The sequence below is a fragment of the Triplophysa rosa genome, linkage group LG20, assembly GCF_024868665.1.
Source record: "Triplophysa rosa linkage group LG20, Trosa_1v2, whole genome shotgun sequence".
Lineage (NCBI taxonomy): Eukaryota > Metazoa > Chordata > Actinopteri > Cypriniformes > Nemacheilidae > Triplophysa > Triplophysa rosa.
In genome coordinates, this window is record NC_079909.1 from 20,797,402 (window position 1) to 20,817,411 (window position 20,010).

At 40.9% G+C, this 20,010-nt stretch overlaps 1 protein-coding gene across 1 annotated transcript in view; it reads left to right on the plus strand.

Annotated features, from left to right (window-relative positions):
• Positions 1–19,814, plus strand: part of LOC130570854 (striatin-like) — a 43,324-nt gene extending 23,510 nt beyond the window's left edge. The window contains exons 2-15 of the mRNA XM_057361299.1: positions 6,523–6,626; positions 7,616–7,689; positions 12,489–12,570; positions 14,967–15,143; positions 15,355–15,490; positions 15,893–16,055; positions 16,625–16,735; positions 18,001–18,144; positions 18,223–18,359; positions 18,567–18,742; positions 18,821–18,868; positions 18,977–19,098; positions 19,177–19,344; positions 19,611–19,814. Of these exons, the coding sequence (XP_057217282.1) occupies positions 6,523–6,626; positions 7,616–7,689; positions 12,489–12,570; positions 14,967–15,143; positions 15,355–15,490; positions 15,893–16,055; positions 16,625–16,735; positions 18,001–18,144; positions 18,223–18,359; positions 18,567–18,742; positions 18,821–18,868; positions 18,977–19,098; positions 19,177–19,344; positions 19,611–19,795 (1,827 nt within the window). The 3' untranslated portion in view covers positions 19,796–19,814. The remainder of the gene's footprint in view (positions 1–6,522; positions 6,627–7,615; positions 7,690–12,488; positions 12,571–14,966; positions 15,144–15,354; positions 15,491–15,892; positions 16,056–16,624; positions 16,736–18,000; positions 18,145–18,222; positions 18,360–18,566; positions 18,743–18,820; positions 18,869–18,976; positions 19,099–19,176; positions 19,345–19,610) is intronic.
• Positions 19,815–20,010: the final 196 nt, after the last annotated feature.

The window sequence follows — 20,010 nt, forward strand, 5'->3', positions numbered from 1 at the left end:
CTAATCACATTATGTATAGATGATTTAGTAGTATTTCTAGTTAGAATTTCCTCATGCGATGTCCGTCCTCAGATCGTCCCCGTCTGCATCCGTCTGACTGCTGACGAGAGATAAGAGCTGCTGCGAGCGCGGGAACAGTCGAACGCTCAGTCATTTCAGACCACACAAACAAACCGCAACTCCTCCTCTGCACTTTGCACAAGCACCATTAAACCGTCACAGTGTTGAGTTGTGTTGCTCATGTCACACCTTCCACACGCTTAAACTCACTTTCTGTCTGTCTGTGTACCAACATGAAATCACTGTTTAGATGCTGACTAGTGCACACGACAGATAAACACTGCTGACACACAAGACGTGTTCAATCGGCTTTATTCAAGTCATTTCTGTTCATTACAGCGGCCTGAAAATGTATTTATTCACTTTAAACGTGAATTGAACTATTATATGTTAGATTAAATCTATTAGGGATGCAAGATCAATATGCATGTCACCGTTTGATGTATACTGCATTAATTGGGTTATGCAGTATGGAGTTATATTGCGGACTATATTAAAAAGGAATTGCAAACTGCATTTGCAAATGCGTTTTCTATTTGTTCGTGTCAAAATTGTGACATAATTCAAACGCAAATGCAAACCGTTTTCATTTGCATTTACGCGAACGTACAATGTCTGCCAAATTTCAAAAGGAAAAGCAAAGTCTATTTGCAAATGAATTACCTGTGTCTTACGAGTTACGACCCTGCCAAATTTAAATCGTAATAGCAATTCCCCATATGCCATTTCACTTCCTCTGGTGTCGCGTATTAAGCCTGCCAAAACTCAAAACTCAAACTCAGAAAACGCATTTGCAAATGCAGTTTGCAATTCCTTTTTAATATAGTCCGCAGTATAACTCCATAATGCAGCTTGATGTTATGATGCAAACAAAATAAACCCAGAGGCCCTAAAAACCTTTTATGTGGTTGCGCTGCTGTGGTCTCTCTCCTCATGGCCGTCGTGTCATCTTGTGTTGTGTTTTGTTTTTGTAGAACTGCAGAATTACGCACTTCACTATTAAACTGTGTTGTTTAAACTAAAGCACCGGATGAATCTGTAATCCAGCACATTTCTTATTGCATTTACAGTTTATTTGCCATCAAACATGCGTGAATAAAACATGATAAATACATTCATAGTTATCTATATTTACAGCTAGTATCTTCTGTGTTTCGGTGCAGAGTTGTGTGACAGCAGGCATGTCAAGAAATGCCCAGGGGACGCGAGTGGGCCGTCCCAACGTCACTTAACTATTTCTGACTCTCTCTGAATCACTCTCGCTTCTTCTGCTTTCTCCTTATAAACACACACTGGCCTTTTTTGGAGGGGACGCCTCCGCTGGAGTCTGTTGGGAGACGGAAGCTGTTTTGAAGGGTTTGCATGCTCTTGTTTCCCAGTCGAGTCGAGGAGTCTCTGTGAATGAGACGGTTAGAGAAGGCCTAAAAATGTGTCATATTTACCAGGAAGAGAGAAAGACAGAGGCTGGGTTATTGATTGGCTTGAATTGACTGTTTTTCAAGCTGTGAATCTACATTATTAACAGATCCAGTAAATGAGGAATTCTCCCATAATGCCTCATGACTCTGGATGGGATATTTGCCTGAGGCAGAGGCTGGTTTGTTGTTCCCTGCAGAGATTCATGAATGCATGTGTGAAAGGTTTCAGACGTCATACCCGCCGCAGTCCATTAACAGACCGATGCGTAACAGACCGATGCAGATAGAGCTTTTCTACAGCTGTCAGCTGATTGGCTGGTTGTGTTGTTGTTTCTAGCAGTCTGTTACATGAATGTTGTGTATGACATCAAATCTTTGTAAGATATTCATAGTTTTGATAGCAGATAAATGCTTTCAGTTGTTTCCTTTGAATCATCTGAAAACTCTTCAGATGTGTTGTGTTCTGAGTATATTTCATATTCATATGGCTAAGGTATGGACATGTCAACATAATGAAGTCTTTAAAAAGATGAAATCGATTCAGTGAAGGATTAAAGTGCTGCAGTTACCGTCAGAGGTCGTGTTAACTGAAAATTCTCCGTCATTGACGGATTTTATACCAGTGTCGGAAAAATCTGAAGGCCGTCCATCATTTTGACGGATTACAATGAGAGCGATTTGTAATTTCCCTTTTTGTCAAGTTGGTAGCATCCAATCCTGTCCTTTCATCAGAACGTGATCATAAGTGACCGGAGGAAAGGACGCATGGTTCCCATTCATTACTCATAAACGCCTCGCCCATTCAGGAAAACCCACGCGGAGTCAGTGGAGACTCGTGGTGCGGAGCGAGGCACGTGTATAAATAAGGCTTTAGACTATGACGGCTCACCACTGTCTAATTTGTTTCGCCATAGTTTCAAAATGAACTGAAAATCTTTTTACACTTTTCATAATAATACTGAGATAACGTTGTTTGAGGCGTTGTTTCTGGATCTGATTCTGCAGTGCATGCATCTGTCACTTAATCAGACCCCTGCCTTCGCGTGCTCTCACATAAGCCCAATTTATGGTTCTGCGTCAGACCTACACCATAGCCTACGCAGAGCCGCGTTCCCTACGCCGTAGCCTGACGCGCACCTCTCAAAAAATGTAACAACGCATCAACTCAATCAAGCGCTGTGATTGGTATGTTTGAACCCCTCCATCAGGTCAAAAAACTCTGCGATAGAGTCATGTTTACTCAAACGCATTTCCGAATGAATTATCTAAGTAAATAATTTGTGCTTCTGTATTTAACATCTCAAATCTGAAACAAAAGTGACTGTTTACTTGCCGCTATCGCTGCTAATGCTTCTCAAACCAGCGGCATCTTCTTCGGCTCTTGTCTTGGTTACACAAGCAACACGCGCGTGGACACTGACGCCTAGTGGTCATTAACTGTCGACACGGACAACGAGGTAGAAGTGTAAATGAAAACCAACACGTACGGCGTAGGAGTAAAAATCAGGCTATACACTAGGGATGTTGCGGTGGTGGAATTTTTCCACCGGTTAATCGTTATGTAAAAACACAGGTTGTACCGGGGGTTTAGGGTTTGCTGTGGGGTGGTTGGAGATGCGGCCCTAGCGGCAATTCGGGAACGCCAATTGCTTGAATTAATGGTGGGTTCAATATCTTAATAAAAGTACACAAAACTATAAAAAAGTACAATGACATTTGCTTATATTAAACACAGACCTTACAAAACGAATAATCACTGCACACATCAAGAAACGAAAATAAAAAACATGTACGTTAGATAAGTTGCCTATATTAGCAAAACGAGTAATCACGAAAAGAAATAAGTTTATGCTAAATAAATAAGAAACAAATAAGAAAGGGATTACGAAATGAAAAACGTTTATATTAAATAAATGGCAAAGCACCGGCTTTTGCAAATTATAACAAAAAGAAAATTAAACCTTAACCGGCTCTTGACAACATATTCTACTACATGTTCTGTGCTAGAAAAACCTCAGCCATCGTCTTGTCAGTCAGCACTTCACTCGCCTCAGATGATGAATAAAATCTGACTCTTGCTGCTGATCTTTTCCGTGACACTTGTTCCGCTTGCGCTGAATGCAGCAGCCGCGCAACTGTTGTTTGGTCTTTGATTAAAAGAAGTTATTTACTGACTAAATAAAAAGTGACGGTGGGGGTAGGTGCCGCAGTGGTATAATCGGTAGGCGGGTGGACACCGTGTATCACCGGTGACAACGATTTTCGCAACAAACCTACTATACACACCGGCGCGCACAGTGGTGCGGTGTTTACAGACTTTTTTCCTTCAGAGAGCGATAGCGACTAGCGTTATTTCTGATAAACCTTAACTTTAAGTAAGTGGAAAAATGTCTCTCTGCGTCTTTTCCGTTCAATGAGCGGTAGAAGCAGCACATTCATAACCAAACAGCAGCTTAAAGTAACTTGTAAGTGAATGAATGAAGGATTACAAAACAGCGTTTACAAGCACCTGTCATTGTTACTGATGTGATTACAACCATTTGTCTGTAATTATTATTTTATGTCTGACAACACAAACATTACATATGTAAATGACTTCAGCTATTGGGTATTCGGTTCAGTAAGTTCAGAGAGTAAACGCATGTACATAGCGATGATGTCACAAACATGGTAATCAGCATGTAACTGTCAAGACTCTGCTTTATCTTGTCATGGATTTCTTGGTCTTGTGGCAGAGTCGTGGCAAAGCCTTATGTTTAGTGTGTCTTGTCTGTCACCCTTGTCTGTCAAAGCCTTATGTTTAGTGTGAGAAGCCATGGGGTGTTTACCTTTTTGACATTCCATGTGCTTTCTCGTGTCTTGTCATTGGCCCCACCCCTCTCATTTCATGTATTGCTTCCCTGCCGTGTCTAATGTTTCCCACCTGCCCTCGTTGATTACCCTTCGTTTGTCTTCCCTTTAAAATGCCCTCATGTTTCATTGTCTTGTTGCTCGGTCATTGTATATGGTGTCTTTGGTGGCGTTCCATGTTTGATGTATTCTGTGCTTACCTGTCTCCCCCATGCTCGTGTTCCTGTTTGGATTGTCCTGTCAGTCTTAGTAAGTGTTTAGTTTAGTTTAGTTTGTCTGGTAATGTTTAGTTTAGTTTAGTGTCAGTTAGTCTACGTCCTGTTGTTTGTATTATTATCCTGTTGAGTTGTTTTCACCCCATCGCGGGTCTTTGTTTTGTGTTTTTGTTTATAATAAAATCTGTTTTGTTAACCCCTTAATCCCCGCTGCCTGCAATTGGGTTCTCCTCACAACTCATGACAGTAACATCACCTTGCAACATAGTGACGGGTAAAAATAGATTATGGTGGATTTTTTACAAGCCTGTCCGTCAAAATGATGGACAATGAAAAAGTCTAGCACAACCTCTGGTTACCGTATATAGTCACCGTTCTTCTTATGGCTGCATGCTGAACTCTGTGTAAATGTTTGACGCTGTCTGTTAATCTGTCCAGATCACTGATTCAGCAAATCAACTACAAGACAAAATACAAGAGTAAAGGCGCAGTCACACCAAGGACGAGAAAGAACGATAACGTTTGAATTATACCATGGTCTGTTTGAATACTGGATTCTGATTGGCTGGAAGATGTGCATTAAACCCTTTAACGCACAGGTAGCTCCAGTCAGTTTGATTACATTTGAAATTAAGTGACAGAATAACCGTCATTTTCACCTGTTTGATCTAAAATGACACTGTAAACGTCAATAAAAGCTTTAACTTGGCAAATGACCATGGTCTTACAAAATCGTACGTTTAAAAGTATAGTGGAATCCACACCACAATTATAATGGAAACAATAAAGAGAAGAGATGTTAGATATTGTTGCCATCACTTTTCAGGATTTTTTTTCCCAGTTGCTGAATGTAAAAACTTCGACAGAATTAAAAATGTGAAACTGTAAAAATAAAATGCGTTGGGGTTATCATTCTTAATGTGAGTGCTTCCGGCAGCCCAGAGAACATCACATACTTTACCGATCTATCAAAAAGAATCACCAGTTGTGTCCATTAGATAATAATAATATTTACTTTGAATAAACAGAGGTTCTGACTGCACTGATGTTTGACACTAATATTGTTGTCTGTCTGGTGAGCTTTAGATTCTGCTTTAGAGAATCGACACCTATCACTCAATATCCATCATGACTGTTTTAAAAACCCTAAAGTTTCTCAAGCATTCTCTGTACTTGCATTGTTCCATCTCCAGGTCTCTGAAATGTGTCCGTCAGATAAATCCGGTTTCCCAGCATCTGCTATTTTTCACACAGGCTGTCCATCATCTGCTGTGAGTGTGAGCATCACTTCAATGCTAATCCACAGCAGATTCAACCAATCCGTCTTTCTGTTGTGAGTCATGTAGAGGAACACTATAGAAAAGAAAGGTGAAAAAGCTTCAGGTTTGTCCTGTAAACCCTCGTGTCACCAGCAGGCTAGATCAGTGATGGAGACCGTTACCGTGGCAACTCCAGGTATCAGTGTAGAGGTGACTATAGGAGGACGTCACAATAAGATTCTGATTTAAAGACTTCTCTGTGTGAGCGTCTCGGCTGCTTCACTTTGTTAAGTTTTCTATTTAAGACATGAACTTGTCATGCTGATGTGATGTGATGTGATTTGTTCCGTCCGGTGCGACGTCAAACTGCTTTAGTGCTGCTTTAATCTGATTCCTGTGGAGTGTTCAGTGTGTTAGTCTGCTGGAAGTTGATTTGTTCACTCTGTCATGTGTCTGTTTCAGAGCTGAAATCTCTGGGAGGTGTTTAATGGCTAACATGCTTCTTCACTGAGATCATTTGACATCTCACTGCTCCAGAGAAACACACAAGATACTGATAACAGCAGCATTAAACCTCTGCTGCATAAAACACAACTGCCCAAACGAGAACACCGGACGTGTGTCATTTTATGTTCAGCATCCAGAAAATATTGTTTTTATTCACATCACATTAAAAAGAGTTTGTCATGAAAATAACACGAGTGTGTGCGTGTGTTGTAGGCTCAGATCGCGTTCCTGCAGGGCGAGAGGAAAGGCCAGGAGAACCTGAAGAAAGATCTGGTGAGACGCATTAAGATGCTGGAGTACGCTCTAAAACAAGAGAGGTCTGCACAAACCACACACACATCTCAATGATGCACATGATGTCTTCTCTTTTTCATTTTCCTTAAGTCATATTTGATTTACTCTAGCATGAATCCTACAACAAGTCATATTCCACCCCAGAATTGAAAGACAGAAGGAAATAATATCTTGCGTTAAGAAAATGAAGTCTGTTTTTCATTGTGACAATATTTTCATTACAATTAAACTCATTTTCCCTTCCAAAGTATGTTACTGTACTGCAAAATCATAACTGTAAGAATATTTGTATTATTCTCATGTGATAACTGTAATACAGTGTTTTTACAATTTTTTGGAAATCAAATGAGATTTTTCTGAGTATATTCTTGCAAATATTCAAAGCAGCACAACAACTACTGTCATTATCTCTATTAAATTCTTGAAATGTATATTGTTCATTAATGTAATGAGGATTGAGAAATGTGCTTAATTCCCATGAAAATATAGAGACCACGCAAATGTTCTATAATAGAAAATATACCTGCTGGGTGAGATATTTCATTCCTTTCAAAAAGAGATGATGACATATCCCACCCACACGACTCACCTGTGATGTGGAATAAACTACAGACACTTTAAATGAAGTGCATTAATGATTGCTGCTAAAGTGGATTGTTTGAAGTTTACTTGAGCATTACTTCCCATAATTCCTCTGTCTGTCTCTCTGGACACTGATCATCCATACTCACTCAGATTATATGTGTTCTCTGTCATTCAAGCCACAGTAAACTCATCTAAAAGCTGAAAATAACATCAAATCAGCAATTTCCCGTGGTATTTCAGCCATTCTCTCAGCTGATCGAATCAGATTGTGTGTCGGTTCATCTTCACCGCAGAAAACTCTTCTCACATTCAGAGGAATTTATAGATTCATCCTACACATGTGAAGCGACGCTGGGATCAGAAGGAGGTGTTGTAACCGTGGCAACAGAACCTCTAAACCTGTGTTCTTATGCTCTCTCTTCTGCAGGGCAAAATACCACAAGCTGAAATATGGAACCGAGCTGAATCAGGGTGACATGAAACCACCCAGTTACGACTCAGGTAAACGTTACACCACCCCAGAGGACTTGACATGTACTTGATGTGTAACTTCACACTGTTGCCTTCCCCAAACAACACCAGCATAGCAGCTGTGTACCGCTGTCACAGGGTAACAATTCACAAGAAGATGCCAGAATTAAAAAACATGGATTGATTGACTTTAAACTCAAGACACAAGCTGCAGTCCATTTTTCTTACTGTCTTTCACATGTGACAATGATGATGGACACTTTACATGCTATGTATAACAAAGAAAAGTGGAAGGGTGAGCAAACCTGAGTTCTTCCAACATGTAAACGCACATGCGTGACGCAGGTGAACAAGTGACGTGTTTTGTAGCTGCACCCCTGTAAAGAGTCCTAGTGGAATGTGGACAGACAGGAGGGTGTGAGAGACTGGTGTGCAAACTATGGGATCAGAATTGTTGCAATATTCTGAATAAATAAACTATGATCCGCAAATAAATATAGAGAGTTTCACAAACATTTTTTAAATCCACATATGCACAAAAAGCGAACCATTAATATATGTTAGACGTTCCACAAAAAGAAATGGAATTCACAAATAAATACAATGAGATTTGCAAATAAAAAATATTTACAAATTTATTTCAATGGCATTTATTTGTAGATCACTTTCTGCACATTTGTGGATCGCTTTCTGTGCATTTGTGGATCAGTGCACACATTTGTGGATGGCTCTCTGTGCATTTGTGGATTTTGAAACATTTCGAACGTCAAGACGTGCGCACAATCCACAAATAGGTGGACTCCGCCCACTATCTACGCAAGCCAATCGGGTAACTTCCGCTTTCGTTGTCCAATAGGGCACGTTCTAACTTCAGCCAATCACGTTTTGTTCTGCACTAAGATTCAGGGAGCTAACATGGCGGCTAGTGGCGGTCTAAAATGCGTGATATACTAAGAAATGTGAATGGCCTCTTCTTTATACTACTCAGTAATGATTGTTTGTGTTTCTATGCATTGTCCGTATGTTAGTAACAAACGACTGAAACGTTTATGACTTGATAACAGCGTGCAGGGACTGTGGTGGACAATCCCGGTGACTGGGGACTGATTGGTCTGCTGCAAGCCAGCCGTTTTATTGTCTTTATGTACCAAAGTGATAAATTCAGATTTTGGCATTCGATAAAATATAATCTGTTGCCCCGATACTGCATGGGTAAGCAGCTAGTTCGCGCCGCACACTCAGCGTGGCGTGGAGTTTCAAGGTGCGCAGCGTTTGCATTGCAATGCGCACTGCAGCTGTCGGTGTAGGCTACTACCAGTGTAACGATGGCAGAATTAACGTGGAGGAAATCATCAGCACTGTGAATTTCTATGTCATTCATAATTCAAAATAAAACGTCATTTAATCAGTCATCTCTGTTTATCCCATTCCTGAATGATCTCTGCTGCTGTGGCTAAACTGTTCTGAATACTGTCTAACTCTTTGCCATGAAAAAATGATCACTGTAAGAAACACTACCCATAACATTAACAATAGTAAGCGTTGTCTTTATAGTGGTAGCAGCGTAAGTAGGCTATATTGCAAGATGACCATGTGGGACAATTCTGTCCACAATTCCCCACACAGAAATACTGTAGTAGTATAATACATTTACTATCATATGAACAGCTCATATAAAGTTTCCCATAATAACGCAAAGAACATCAGAATTAGAAGGAGCTTTATTGCCCAAATGTGCTCTACGCACGAGGAATTTGTCTTAGTGACAGAAGCTGCCAGTGCACATACAGTTGAAAGTGACAAGTGACGAGACACAGGTAACAAAATAAAAAAAAAAAAATATGTAATAGACAATACACATATGAAAAAAACAATATATGTCAAAAGAGCAGCGGATGCTATATTGTATGCATGTGCTACATATATACAAGTTATAAGGTGCTTTATACAAATTGTGTAAGGGAATGGGATAGCTGTATGATATATTAAATCAGTAACATATGCATAATAAATAAATATGAGTATAAGTGAGTAGTTTAGTATTGGACATATTTATTGAACAGTGGGGAGAACATCATGGGGTAGATGACCTGAGGGAAGAAACTTTATTTGGCTGTTTTGGTGCTCAGTGCTCTATAGCGCCGACCAGACGGCAGCAGTTCAAAGAGAAAGTGTGCTGGGTGTGAGGGGTCCAGAGAGATTTTGCGAGCCCTTTTACTCGCTCACTCTGGAAGAGTAAAGTTCATGCAGTGGGAGGGTAGTACCAGTGATTCGCTCAACAGTCCGAAATATCCGCTGTGCTCTTCGCAGGTCTCGAGTGTTTGTATGTGTCCCGAGCATGTAAACTGAAATTGAGAGAGAATATGTCGCCTCTAAATGCAGCAAGTTTTAAATGACTTCATCGATCAACACAAAGTTACAATGGTAGAGAACTTTAATAAACTTGATCGCTTAGCAACCTTCAAAACAAGTCTTGTACGTCTCTTGATGTACACGACGTGGAGGAGCGATGTTTTTTATTAACAGACTGATTTGACCCTACCTGAGCATGCTTGTTTTTACTAAACAAAAACATGTAAAACAAAATAATTGCCTTTTGTATTGCAGTTAAAGTAGCCTAGTAAAAACAGGCTACTGACACATTTTTTATTAAAACTGCGCATCGTTCTGTTATCATTTTTATTGAGGTTCTGTAAATTTGCACCAACAAGCCCAAACAATTTGCTTTAGTTTTCATATGTTCATATTTTTCTTATATTTAACTTCAGCTGATGGGCTATACCTTGGTTCTTGCGTCTCATTCTTCAGTGTTCTGCATTTACCGATAACTAGACTACATAAAAAGTACTTATTTTGTTTTAAATTTATATCTTTATCATTTAAAAACCAACAATGTATGCTAACCCCATTTAGGAGCTTTTTTAGGCCTATTTGGCACTAAATATAGAAGGAATGCGTTTATAATATAGCAAACCGTGCTATTGAACTATAAAAAAGCCAATGTCACTGCAAGGAAAATTCCTTCACCGTGACAGCGCTACGTTCCCGACTACATTACAGTACATTACACGTCACATGTCTTTGGGATGTGTGTGAACGCACGCACACGTTCCAGAAAATCACTGGCAGTGTGAACCAAAATCAACCGATCCCGTCATCCCGGGACAAATCTTCCGCATATTTTCCGGGATCTCTGTATGAAAAGGGCTTTACTGAAATGCCATGTAATATCCAGTGCCTTTTGTGCATTTGTATGGAGAATCCATTAATATGTACATTTAGCTTCAATTCATTTTTATTTGGCAATTTCATATTTTGCTTCATACTTTTTTCATCGAAGAGAAGAGTTGTGTTGCCTCCCTTGCGTTCTTATTGCCCCCGTTGTTTTTTATTTGCCAATAAATAAATGAAATAAACAGTATTTTAAAGATGTCCTATGTGTCATTTAAAAGGCAGCAATATATACATAATTATAACCCAACAATATTGATTTATTTAGCACAAGGAAAAATGGAGACGTATATCGTATAACACGCTATATAAGATCACTGCCAGAACCCTTTTTATTAACTACAGTAAATTGATTATCTGCAGTTGTATACCAATATTTACTATGGTAAGGTTCGAAAACACAAATTTTACTAGGCCTACATCGTTTACTTTTGGGGTTGCTGTGTGAATTTGAGAATATATTGTGTGCACAAGATCGACATCCTTTGTTGTGGCAAGAGTTAGACAGTATTCAGAACAGTTTAGCCACAGCAGCAGAGATCATTCAGGAATGGGATAAACAGAGATGACTGATTAAATGACGTTTTATTTTGAATTATGAATGACATAGAAATTCACAGTGCTGATGATTTCCGCCACGTTAATTCTGCCATCGTTACACTGGTAGTAGCCTACACCGACAGCTGCAGTGCGCATTGCAATGCAAACGCTGCGCACCTTGAAACTCCACGCCACGCTGAGTGTGCGGCGCGAACTAGCTGCTTACCCATGCAGTATCGGGGCAACAGATTATATTTTATCGAATGCCAAAATCTGAATTTATCACTTTGGTACATAAAGACAATAAAACGGCTGGCTTGCAGCAGACCAATCAGTCCCCAGTCACCGGGATTGTCCACCACAGTCCCTGCACGCTGTTATCAAGTCATAAAAGTTTCAGTAGTTTGTTACTAACATAAGGACAATGCATAGAAACACAAACAATCATTACTGAGTAGTATAAAGAAGAGGCCATTCACATTTCTTAGTATATCACGCATTTTAGACCGCCACTAGCCGCCATGTTAGCTCCCTGAATCTTAGTGCAGAACAAAACGTGATTGGCTGAAGTTAGAACGTGCCCTATTGGACAACGAAAGCGGAAGTTACCCGATTGGCTTGCGTAGATAGTGGGCGGAGTCCACCTATTTGTGGATTGTGCGCACGTCTTGACGTTCGAAATGTTTCAAAATCCACAAATGCACAGAGAGCCATCCACAAATGTGTGCACTGATCCACAAATGCACAGAAAGCGATTCACAAATGTGCAGAAAGTGATCTACAAATAAATGCCATTGAAATAAATTTGTAAATATTTTTTATTTGCAAATCTCATTGTATTTATTTGTGAATTCCATTTCTTTTTGTGGAACGTCTAACATATATTAATGGTTCGCTTTTTGTGCATATGTGGATTTAAAAAATGTTTGTGAAACTCTCTATATTTATTTGCGGATCATAGTTTATTTATTCAGAATATTGCAACAATTCTGATCCCATAGCAAACAAACCGTGAGTGAAACACATCTGTCATCATGTGTCTGCCCTTTGACCCTTAGATGACGGCAACGAGAACGAGACGCTTCCTGAACCGCCCAACAGTCAGCTGAGCTGGAAACAGGGCCGGCAGCTGCTGAGACAGTAAGACACACACACACACACACACGCACACACACACACACACACACACACTGGGGATGTGCACGACTACACATTTTTAAAAGCTGCTAATAGGTTGCCGTCTTACAGAAGCTCAGTTTTATCACACAGAGATCAGATGTCTTTCTTATATATTTATAAATGCAGTTAGTATGTGTTTATATACTATAGTATATGTACTACATATAGTTATGTCATTTATATTCTATATTTAAATAGTATATGTACTGAATGTATATAAAGACGCACACTTGTACACAACATTTGTTATTTGCTAAATCTGGACCTCTGCCATAACAGCTGTAGAATATCAAAGCAGATGTTATTCTGCAGTGTACACATCATGTTTAACATAAAAAAGTGTAGCACACACACACACACACACACACACACACGAACACACTAAGCTGAATGACCCAACAGCAGTTTAAAAAAAAAACAGGAAGTTTTTGTGTTTAACACGTTTGCGTTTGGTGTGATTTAAGGGGGAACTATTATGTGTTACAGTTATGTGTGCGTGTGCGTGTGTGTGTGTGCGCGTGTCAGAGGCATTAATTGTGAATGAATGCTGGATTGTTTCTTCTCATTGAGTTTTGTGTGCCTGGTGAGAGACTGGTACAGCAAGAGACCGTACACTACTCTCTCTCTCTCTCTCTCTCTCTCTCTCTCTCTCTCTCTCTCTCTCTCTCTCTCTCTCTCTCTCTCTCTCTCTCTCTCTCTCTCTCTCTCTCTCTCTCTCTCTCTCTCTCTCTCTCTCTCTCTCTCTCTCTCTTTCTCTCTCTCTCTCTCTCTCTCTCTCTCTCTCTCTCTCTCTCTCTCTCTCTCTCTCTCTCTCTCTCTCTCTCTCTCTCTCTCTCTCTCTCTCTCTCTCTCTCTCTCTCTCTCTCTCTCTCTCTCTCTCTCTCTCTCTCTCTCTCTCTCTCTCTCTCTCTCTCTCTCTCTCTCTCTCTCTCTCTCTCTCTCTCTCTCTCTCTCTCTCTCTCTCTTTCTCTCTCTATCTCCCTGTTTCAAACATAGTCGGTGCTCTTCAGAAAGAGACATTTGACAGGTATTGAAATCACAGGATGTTAAATAAACACAAGTATGTGATGATCATACAGTTTTGTATTCGTTTCAAATGGTATTACTGTAGTGGTTACATGTTTGATGAGATCAGACTCGTTCTTTACAGGTTTTGTGAGATCAGACATGCTCTTACAGGTTTTGATGAGATCAGACTCATTCTTTACAGGTTTTGTAAGATCAGACATGCTCTTACAGGTTTTGATGAGATCAGACTGCTTACAGTTCTTGTGAGATCAGATGCTCTTACAGGTTTTGATGAGATCAGAATTCTTTACAGGTTTTGTTAGATAGACATGCTCTTACAGGGTTTTGAATGAGATCAGACTTGCTCTACCAGGTTTTGTGAGATCAGTGCTCTTACTGGTTTTGTGAGATCATACATTTACAGGTTTTTGTGAGATCAGACTGCTCTTACAGGTTTTGATGAGATCAGACTCGTTCTTTACAGGTTTTGTGAGATCAGATGTGCTTACAGGTTTTATTTGAGATCAGATGCTCTTTACAGGTTTTGGTGAGATCAGACATGCTCTTACAGGTTTTGATGAGATCAGACTCTTCTTTACAGGTTTTGTAGATCAGACATGCTCTTACAGGTTTGATGAGATCAGACTCATTCTTTACAGGTTTTGTAAGATCAGACATGCTCTTACAGGTTTTGATGAGATCAGACTCGTTCTTTACAGGTTTTGTGAGATCAGATGTGCTCTTACAGGTTTTGTGAGATCAGATGTGCTCTTACAGGTTTTGTGAGATGAGATGTGTTTTTGAGATCAACAGCTCCTTACAGGTTTTGATGAGATCAGACGTGCTCTTACAGGTTTTGATGAGATCAGACTCGTTCTTTACAGGTTTTGTGAGATCAGACATGCTCTTACAGGTTTTGATGAGATCAGACTCATTCTTTACAGGTTTTGTAAGATCAGACATGCTCTTACAGGTTTTGATGAGATCAGACTCGTTCTTTACAGGTTTTGTGAGATCAGATGTGCTCTTACAGGTTTTGTGAGATCAGATGTGCTCTTACAGGTTTTGTGAGATGAGATGTGTTTTTGAGATCGTTCTGCTCTCTTGATGGCAGTTGTGTTAGAGCAGCTGAAATCAGGAGTGTCACAGTTATTGTTGTTTGACCATTAATTTGAATAAGTATTAACAGAATGTATGAATATAAATTGAAAGTGGCCCTCTCGCTGAGTTAATAAGCAATCTGAAGTGTAATAACCTTTAGTCTCTCCAGCACTGACCAAACGCAACATAAACCCACACATGAACATTTCTCTCACTCACCCTCTGGTGTTTGTTTCTGTCCTCTTCAGATACCTGCAGGAGGTGGGCTACACAGACACCATTCTGGATGTGAAGTCCCAGCGGGTCAAAGCTCTGCTCGGACTGGCAGCAGACAGCGGAGAGAGACCCGGTGATCAGAGACAGGAACCCATGGTGAACGGAACTGAAGCGTCCTCACTGAAGGACAGCAGTAACACCATGATGGGGTCAGTGTATATCACAGTAAAGACACATCGTCTCAGTTATCTGTCTGTGTCTGTACATGACATGAGCGGTGCGGTGCGGTGAGACAGACGGAAGTGATGGTGTGTAATATGAAGCAGTAATGGGATGAATGAGCCTCAGGATATGAGCTGCTCATATGAAGTTTTGTTTTTACTGTGTGTGTTTCACACGCATGTGGATTTCTGCTCGCAGTAAACCAGAGATGTCCGACTCTGCCACGGTGCTCGAAGCCTTCAAGTTCATCGAGAAAGCCGCTGCAGAGTTCACTGATGAAGATGAGGATGAAGACAGTGAAGGACAAAACAAGACCATCATGGAGCTCGCCACCGTGAGTTCAGCTACAGTCGACAAATAGTTTTCTTCAAGTCTTACTTGTTTCAACATAGTTGAATTTGGGATGTATTTTAGATGTGTTAGCATGTGAAACGGTACGCAGGGATAATCATGTAACGACAGGATGACATTTCACAATTTCACTTAAAAAATGTATAGAAGCAAGTGTAAAAGGATTTTGTGAATTTATGGTGAATTGTTTTCTTTTACTGAATTCATTTAAAATCAGATCGAGTACAAATGATTGAGTGCTTTATGTGAGAGAGGAAGCGTTGTAAATGTTACTGAAACACACATTCAGCTTCATGAGAAACTCTTCAGAACATCACACCAACACAGACAGACACACACCAGCTGTCATCACTAACACATCTCTCTATCTCTGTGTGTGGTGTAGATGGTGAGGAGGAAGGTGTCTCCGTCGCCCTCCTCTTCCTCAGCAGATATGAGCGATGATCTTGACACTGACGAGGTTCTGAAGGGTTTTGATTTTCTGGCTAACAGTGAGGACATGGAGGGTCCCACTGAAGCGCCCCCTGCTGGAGAGCGAGCTGACTGGGGTGAGACTTTCTGCTCTGATATTTCATCTTAAATAAAAACAGAAACGTGTGTTTGTAAATTCCTCACAGATAAACTTTCTCACGGGAGTTTATTTCTAAATAGCTCCACATCAAGTGTCCCTGTAGATGATTGTGTTTGATTTGCTGTCTGTCTGTGTGTTTCTCCACACACACACACACACACCCCTGAAGAGAATTGGACTGATTTTTCTGTCATCCCTGTACGGATCGATCGGCATCATGGCTTTAAATCTCAAGCAGTTGTTTCATGACGTGAGCTCTGTTTGTGTGTGTTTAGGGCCGTTTACACAGAAGTCTGTTCACAGTTTCAATAAGAGATGAGAGCAACTTCAACCGCTGGGGATGCAACAAAACTTTATTATGCAAATGAGCAGTGGATTACAAACAACAGTGCGATGGCATCTTTAAATGTCTGATCTTATTTTTACGTGTCTGGTGGCATCATTCATTCGTTTTATGGGATGTTTCCACCGAGTGTTTCCCGCATGAGAGAGAGGTGCTGATCATCAGGCGTGTAACGTGTCTTCCTCCCTCCCTCCCTCGTGTAGAGAAGGAAGAGAAGAGCCCTTTGTCTGAGGCGTGGGACGTGGATGAGGGGCTGATCTCTAAACTCAAGGAACAGTACAAGAAGGAGCGCAAGGGCAAGAAAGGGGTGAAGAGTAAGTCGGCCGGGAGCTCTTTCACTCGCCGTCTCCTCTTTCTTTACTTTTATACTTCTAGTGGTGAACCCATATCAGATCTCACTCAATCATGTCCAGCTCTCATTTCACCCCAAAGATAAGGAAGAAGTCAAGGGAATTTTTGTGTTAGAAAACCAAACACACCACCACCACCCAGATAGCTTTTCCTGTAATGCTCACGGACATTTTCATTTGTTTTTAATTCTGTAATTCTCAACATGGTAATGCAGTTCTTTTCTCTTGTTTTACGGTAATAGTGAGTGGAATTTAAAGGAAGTAAATACAAGCGTGGTGTTTCAATATTTGTATTTTAATATTTTACATGGCAGAAATGTTAATGTTTTAAAATATAGACTTTATTTTCTTTGCATGTTTGTCTTGTGATTGTTTTATGAGTGAAATATGTTCTGACAGGTTTAGTAAAATACACCCGTTTCTTCATTCATGTTCATTTCTACTGAAATGCTAAATATCTGCCGTTGAAGGATGTGATCAAAAATATCGGTTCATCACTGGTTCTTCTAATCTATCTCACACTTTCTTTCTTAAACTCTTTCTTCGATTGACCAAAAAGCAAAAACCAGCAGCTCTCTTCAGTGGTTCACCATCACACCTGTCTGTGTTTGTGTGTCTGTCTTTTCTTCAGTTTTCCCTCTCTGTTGTGTTTACCTTCAGTCTTTTTTTACCCATCATCCTTTCTTATTCAGGAGTCTGGTGTCACGCTGCCTCTCCTTCACATTCTCATTCCTCTCATTCTGCATCGTTTTCATTTCTTGTGGAACATTTTGTTCAATGCCACACTGACTCGTTTAGTTGGTTTTCCTGTTGTTTTTCCTCTCTTTTGATTGGTGCTCTGAGAGGGGGTGTGGCCCATCTACACTGCCCTTCCCATATTTACTAGGTTTTCATTTTGATTTTCTGTTTGAAGCGAGTCATTCCATGCAGACAGATTTAAAACGACTGGTGTCATGCCAAATCTTACGCTCCAATAAATCTTCCTCAGACCCCAAGGGGAAGCCGTCTTTAATGCCTGATCAAAATTCGACACTTGTCCTGTCCTGTTACATAATATTGAAATATTTAACAGCCAATCATGTACTGCACACAGAGATCTGTGTAGTGTTATTATGATATATATTTATTTTCTCGAGATATTTGACTGTGGTTTGGATTTGGCACAGCATCAGTCAGTGATGTGTGACTGTAAGAGATCTAGATAAAGTGCGTTTCTCTTCTGTCTTTAGGGCCCAACAGGTGTAAACTTCAGGACATGTTGGCTAATCTCCGTGACGCTGAGGATTTATCATCCATTCAGCCTCCGGTGGCACCGCCGGTTCGCCCGAGTCTGCCCCGTCTAAATGAGCATCAGCTGGGCCGCACGGACGAGGGTATTTCTAAAAACACTCAGACACATTTACTCCTCTACAAGCTACATGTGCTTGTGTGTTTACGTGTGTGTGTTTCAGTTGAAGCCATGACGTTCCCCCCCTCCTCGGGAAAGTCGTTTATCATGGGGGCAGATGAGGCTCTGGAGACTGAACTGGGTCTCGGAGAACTCGCCGGTCTCACGGTGGCCAATGAAGCTGAGAATCTGTCTTATGATGTGAGTTAACAGATCATGGCCAGATTTTACTATAGTAAACAATACAGCACAGAGCTGAAGTATCACTGCACATTGTAATCTGTGTTTGACTAATGTGGGTTTTACACTGGACATCATTCATCGTCTCATGGCGTCACATCAGTTAATTTTAACACGTCGGTTTGCGGCTTCACGTCCCACCCCGCTCTAATATTTCCTTTTCCTCAGATCACCACCAACAAAGATGCCCTGCGCAAGACGTGGAACCCAAAGTTCACGCTGCGGAACCATTTTGACTCCATCCGCGGTCTGGCGTTCCACCCGGTGGAGCCGGTCCTGGTCACCGCGTCTGAAGATCACACGCTGAAGATGTGGAATCTGCAGAAAACCGCTCCAACCAAGAAGTGAGAATACTGCTGAATCTTTTGTTGTGTTATTACATTCAGATGGTTCTTGATGTTCTCCTGTGTTTGTGTGTTCAGATGTGCAGCTCTCGATGTGGAACCCATCTACACGTTCAGAGCTCACAGGTTTGTGCGAATCATATCCAAAATCTGAATCTGAAAATGAATCGGACGTGATGTCTTGAGCCTCTTGTTCAAACATGTCTGATGTTCTTCTGTGTGTCTCTGTCATAGGGGTCCGGTTCTGTGTGTGGTGATGAGTTCTAATGGAGATCAGTGTTTCAGCGGTGGATTGGATGGAACCATTCAGAGCTGGAACACTCCCAATCCAAACATCGACCCGTATGACTCGTATGGTACGTTCCTGTTTAGATGTGACTGCAGGTAATATGAATGCGTAGTGTACATGATTGCTGACTTTATGTCTTGTGTAGAGCCGTCTGTGCTGCGGGGGGCGCTGAGTGGTCACACAGATGCTGTGTGGGGATTGGTCTACAGCTCGGCTCATCACCGACTCCTGTCGTGCTCTGCGGACGGGACGGTGAGACTGTGGAATGCTGCGGATACCTCACCGGCCATCACAGTCTTCAATGAGAGTAAAGGTATTACTGCAGTGGACCGCTTTTAAAAATATTCAATGTCCATTTATTATTTATTCTTGGGTTGAGAATATTAGAATTAAATAGAAGTTTGTGCTGCAGTTAGCTTCTGATCGGTCCATTGGACATTGATGTGTGACAAAAGTTAAAACGGTTGTCAAGCAAAATACTGAAAATACAGAAGAATTTTTATACAGACTAGCAATGAAAACAGTTGTGTAGAGACGCTGTGGGAATCAATCAGTCTTAAATGTTCTTGTGTCGTACAGAAATGGGCATCCCATCATCTGTGGATCTGGTGTGCAGTGATCCCGCTCACATGGTCACTGCGTTCAGTAACGGCAGGATGGGCATCTTCAACATGGAGACCCAACAGCTGATTCTGGAGCTGGAGTCCCAGTCCGCCGGCAAACCTGGTACCTGTTCAAAAACTTCACTTACACATACACACTGATGAGATGAAACTGAACTAATTGCTAAATGCTATTAGATTATTAATGATAATCTTAAACTATAATTTATTTTATTATTAAGTTTATTTATTTTATTTAGCCTTGTTGTGCAAGTTCTCTGGAGCTTGTGCAGAGGCAGCAGCTTTTGCCAGAGGGGAACTGGAATCCCCTGGTTGGGCCTGGGTTCTCCTGAGGTTTTTTTTCTCGATTAGAGTTT